The sequence below is a fragment of the Chelonoidis abingdonii genome, chromosome 23 (genome assembly GCF_003597395.2).
Source record: "Chelonoidis abingdonii isolate Lonesome George chromosome 23, CheloAbing_2.0, whole genome shotgun sequence".
Taxonomy (NCBI): domain Eukaryota; kingdom Metazoa; phylum Chordata; order Testudines; family Testudinidae; genus Chelonoidis; species Chelonoidis abingdonii.
Window position 1 is genome coordinate 17,439,408 of NC_133791.1, and position 5,184 is coordinate 17,444,591.

A 5,184-nucleotide genomic window follows, 5' to 3' on the forward strand; every position below is an offset into this window, starting at 1 on the left:
GCCCCCAGCAGCTCCCCTTTAGAGGTGGCAATCGCTGCTGGGTCCTATCGCTCTGGTCCCCCAGGGGGCCATGGCAGCAGGCTCCTGAGGTTGGCATCGCAGACTCAGCACCATGATCCAGAAGAAGGGGTCGGAGGCAGGTGCTCAGGACACCACCCTGCTCATCGCCCTGGACAAGAGCCGCTCCCGCCTGTCCAGCAGCTCCTCCGGCACCATCTACAATGGGGAGCCCTACGCCGGCTTCGTGAGTACGAGGGGGAGCCCAGGGAGAGTGGCTGCCGGGGGCCAGCAAGGCTGCTGCAGAGAGAGGGGTCCGGGGTCTGCTCTTCCTGAGGCCTAGCGAATGCCACAGACATCAAGGGCAGGAGAACAGGATCCTGGAGCTCAGCAATCCCGGCCTTGCCCTGGCAGCACGGCTGGTGGGGGCGATTGGGGGTGTTTGCCAGGCTAGGGGCCTGGTTGTGATTGGGGGAAGGGTGTTCTCAGGTGTTCCACGGACAGGGGGAGGTGGGGGGTGCAGATGGTTTTGTCCTTGTTTTAAAAAATCTTGCCTGCGCTCATGAGGAAAACACCGGGCAGTTTGCAGAGTATCCGATGCACCCGCAGCCCAGCCTCCGCGCCCCCCGGCGGAACGCGGACAGGTGTGTAGAACACCGGGTGGATTTGCTTTGGGAAAATCCCCTGCCACTCCGGCTCTGTGCCCCCAACCCACCGCTCTGCCAACATCCCGCCGGCCCAGTCTGCAGCCCCGCCCCACCCACCCCGAACTCTCCCAGCGCCAGGCGCCTCTGGCCAAACCGTGTATCGTTTCCCGGCTGGAGACCACCACTGGCGAAAGACTGAGCTGAGACTGACAAACTCATTTCACTTGTGGCCCTGGCAGAATTGGTGCCTTGCAGTCACCCCGAGCCGGGCGTGCAATAGACGAGAGATCCCCTAGATCACTGCTTGGGAGCCAGCAGCTCTGATTCCCACGAGTGCCCCCAGAGCAGGATGAGGGGGGTGTTGCCTGCTCCTGCCTGTCCCCAAAGGCTTCTGTGGGGCCGGGCTCTAAGTGGTGAACCCCCCAGTGCACATTCAGTTTTCAGCCTCTACTCTTCTCACAGCAGATGGACAGACAGGCAGGCAGGCATGAGCGGGGCTGGAGCAGGGATCCCCTGGCCCCGAGGAGGCACCTTTGCTCCAGCTAAAACCTGGGAGCTCCAACAGAAACAGCTGGCACCCCGCAGTGCCCAGCTGGAGGGCAGCGAAACGTCCCTGCCCGTGGTTCGTCCTAGCCCGGCCGGGATTCTCGCGCCGCTGGCCTCCCCTTGCACTGCAGTGCAGCAGCTGAGCCAGCCGGGGGTGGGAGCCCCCAGGCTACCAGACAGGCTTCCCCAGGGGCATCTGCCACCCTGGCATCAGTCCCACCCTCCCTGCTCTGCCACAGCTGGAAATGCTGCTTTTCCAGCGGGTTCCATTCCAACCCTCCTGGCGTCCCCCCAAGTCCACTTCCCAGGGGCGATGACGCCCTCGTGGTGCTGAGTTCTGGGTGGGGGTGGGGGTGGGGAGAGTCCATCCATTTCACAAGCTGCGGCTCTTCTCATGTCCCTGATCTCATGGTAGAATCCCGGCAGGAGTTTGGGGGGCAGAGGGGAGCTGCCCAACCCCCCGTAATCCAACCCTCCCCTTCCCCTCCCTCATTCCAGCCGCAGAGTCTCAGCCCTGCCACTGCCCTGGTGCAGGTGGGTTTCTAGTCCCAGCTTGGGCCCCTCTCTCTAGGCCAGCGGTTCTCAGCCTCATCAGCACACAGGGCCTGTCTGCACTGGGTGGCTGCAGCCCACAATGGTTAAGAGGTTGAGAACCGCGGCTCTGGGCCCAGTCTGTGGCTGCTCTGGACCAGGCCTCTGCAAAGCTCCCGCAGTTCGTTACTGGGGCCATTTCAGCCACTGTCCTGGCTTGACGGGGAGCAGTGAGAGCTGGAGGAGGAGAAAGCTGGGGGGGTCCTTGCAGCTCAGGGGCTGCCCGATTTGAGCCCCACCCTGGGCGGGAATCCCCCGCAGAGCCTGGTTTCTTGCTCATTCTGTGTGCTGGTTTCCCCTGGAGCTAATGGAGTCGGTGTCCCTGCGGTGGAGGGGTGGGGGACTCCGAACAGACCCAGAGCCGTAAGTGAGGCGAAGGTTTGGCCTTCAGGATAGCTGGTGCTCTGTAGTGCATCTGCAGAACCGTGGCCAGGGGGAGTCTGGGGCTGGGATAGCAGGGGGGCTGCAGGTCAGGTTTGAGGGGCATGGGCAGGGCTGTGTGTGTGGCAGGGGGTGAGCCCAGGGCTGGGATAGTGGGGGGGCTGCAGGTCAGGATTGAGGGGCATCGGCAGGGCTGTGTGTGTGGGGGGGTGAGCCCAGGGCTGGGATAGTGGGGGGGCTGCAGGTCAGGATTGAGGGGCATCGGCAGGGCCATGGGGCAGGGGTGAGCCCAGGGCTGGGATAGCAGGGGGCTGCAGGTCAGGATTGAGGGGCACCGGCAGGGCTGTGTGTGTGGGGGGGTGAGCCCAGGGCTGGGATAGTGGGGGGGCTGCAGGTCAGGATTGAGGGGCATGGTCAGGGCTGTGTGTGTTGGGGGGTGAGCCCAGGGCTGGGATAGCAGGGGGGCTGCAGATCAGGATTGAGGGGCATGGGCAGGGCTGTGTGGGGGGTGGGTGAGCCCAGGGCTGGGATAGTGGGGGGGCTGCAGGTCAGGATTGAGGGGCACTGGTAGGGCCATGGGGTGAAGCAGCCCATCTGGCTCTAGGTTCCTCCTCTTGGTTTCCTGAGCACTGAAACATTCCCCTGCTCCTCCACCCCGACACACTGAATCTGGGCTTGGGCGCGGGGACAAGGCTGGCCCGGGGCGCGGGAGCTGCACGGTTCTCCCCTGCCCCCTCCCTCGTTTGTTTCCCGCTGCAGGATGAAGAGGAAGAGGACGATCCCATCTACGTGCATGGTGATGAAGGCTACAGCCCCAACCTCAGGGGCAACTACTTCCAAGACGGGCAAACCAAGATCGGTGAGCGCCCCTTGCCTGGCCTGTCCCTCGGCAGCTCCCCGGGCCTCCTCTCTGGGAGGAGCTGGGAGTGGGTGGCTGCCAGCCCAGGCTCTCCAAATAGCCCCTCAGGCTCCAGCCAGAGGTGCCCAGAGAAGGACATGTACCCAGGCAGGACCCCCTCTGGCTGTGTGAGCTGGGCCCGGTGCAGTCTGGGGGGGACCCAGGGGTCTCTAAGCCACCCTACGTCACTGCCCTCTGCAGTCTGCCATAGAGCAGCCTTGACACGCTTTTGCATTGTGCCAACTGCCAGCGGGCCTCCCGGGCTGTCCTGGGGGCTGGGCACAGAGATGCTCGTTGCCCCAGACAGAGGCACAAAGAGCAAGTGACTCTCCCAAGGACACCCAGGGGGTCAGTAGCGGAGCCAAGAAGTGACCTTCCATCTCCTGCGTCCCAGCCCCATGACCCTCCTTGCTCTGCGAACATGTGCCCCCTAAATCTCTTTTCCTCGGCATCATCGTGTGGCAGAGGGTTCCACTGGCTAACGTACATTGTCCAGAGCACTAACGAAATGATCCAAAGCCCCTTGCTCGGCTACGTTAACGATGCTCCCTCCCTCCCCAGGGCCCTGCTCACCCCTGTGGGCTGCGGCTGCAGGGGCTTCCCATTCGCCTGCGAGTGTCCTGCTGCAGACCCCGAGGCCACGCCCGCTGCAGTGCCCGGGGAATCTCCGCTGAGGCTAGCGGTGAGGCGCCCCAGCTGCTGGGCTGCGTGTGCCAGAGAGGGGCTGATGTTCCCTCCAGCAGGGGGCGGTGGTGGCGAGTGTGGCCCCCCCAACACTCTAGGGCCCAGGGCCCTAGGGCTGCTGTCTCCCCGCCCCCGCGCCCATCCTGTGCATGGTCTGGGTGAGTTTCGCTGCTGCTCCCCGGCCCTGTGGGAGGCTCCCGGCCCCTGGCCCGCTGCAGGGCCGGACCGCAGCCCCCTCCCCTTTGCCCTCACAGACTTCGTGCTGGTGTGGGAGGAGAAGGTGCGGCCCCCAAAGAAGAGGCGGGGGAAGCTGGATGCTCACGAGGCCAGAGACGAGCGGCCACGCGGTCACCACGAGCACTGGAAGAGGAAGTTCCTCGACAACCTGAGAAATGCCGGGCTGCTGATGGAGAAGGTGAGAGGGGAGACTTATACCGGGGCCCCTGGTATGTGCCTCCCCACTCCGGTCCCGGCCGCATCCCTCTTCCTCCTGGGCCCCGGGCCCCTGCTGTGTCTCTCCCCCACCCCCTAGGTCCCTGCCCTGTCGGGTTGCCAACTTTCTAATCACACAAAACCCAACATCCCTTCCCCTCCTCCGAGGCCCCGCACATGCCCCGCCCCTTCTCCAAGGCCCCGCCCCTACTCACTCCATCCCGCCTCCCTCCATCGCTTGCTCTCTCCCACCCTCATTCACTTTAACTGGGCTGGGGATTCGGGTACAGGGGGAGTTGAGGACTCTGGTTGGGGGTGCAGGCTCTGGAGTGGGGCTGGGGATGAGGGGTTTGGGATGCAGGAGGGGGCTCTGGGCTGGGGCAGGGGGTAGAGGTGCAGGCTGTGGGAGGGAGTTTGGGTGCGGGAGGGGGCTGCAGGGTTCATCGTGGTTCCCGGCCAAAGGGAGCTGCAGAGCAGGCACTAGGGTTGGGGGCAGTGCGTGGAGCCTCCCTGGCTGCCTAGGAGCCGCAGCGACCTGGCAGCCGTGTGAATTCTGGGCAGGCAGGGAGCCTGCCTTAGCCCGGGGCCCCTGTTTTGCCGCAGACCGGAGTCACCAGGGTCCCTTTGTGACAGGGCGTTCGGCCTGGCAACCCAAGGCCCCTGCCATGTCCCTCCACCTCCGGGCCCCAGGCCCCCTGTGATGATGCGGTGCTGGCAGGACCCAACTGAGAGTGCCAGTTCAGGACCAATTGCTCAAACAGGGCAGTCACAGCCCTAGGCTCGGGCTTTCCCACCTCTACGGCAAACCAAACCAGCCAGACAAAGAGGACTTTGGGTTTCACCCCACTGGCTAACTGCAAGTCACACAAGCAATTTCCTTAGACATTCCAGTCTCCCAGTATCACCACCAGTCCCACCCGTCCTGGGGATGAATGGTTATGAAAACCAACACCCCAGTAAAAGAAAACGGTTCTCTCAATCCCAAAGGACCAAGCCCCAGACCCAGGT

General features: G+C 64.1%; 1 protein-coding gene across 2 annotated transcripts in view; it reads left to right on the forward strand.

Annotated features, from left to right (window-relative positions):
* The first annotated feature begins 112 nt into the window (after positions 1 to 112).
* The window catches only part of LOC116829010 (anoctamin-7-like), a 33,734-nt gene continuing 28,662 nt past the window's right edge, over positions 113 to 5,184 (forward strand). For both annotated transcript variants that reach the window (XM_075060244.1, XM_032787583.2), the window contains exons 1-3: positions 113 to 244; positions 2,922 to 3,021; positions 3,999 to 4,159. In XM_075060244.1, coding sequence (XP_074916345.1) covers positions 113 to 244; positions 2,922 to 3,021; positions 3,999 to 4,159 — 393 coding nt within the window. The remainder of the gene's footprint in view (positions 245 to 2,921; positions 3,022 to 3,998; positions 4,160 to 5,184) is intronic.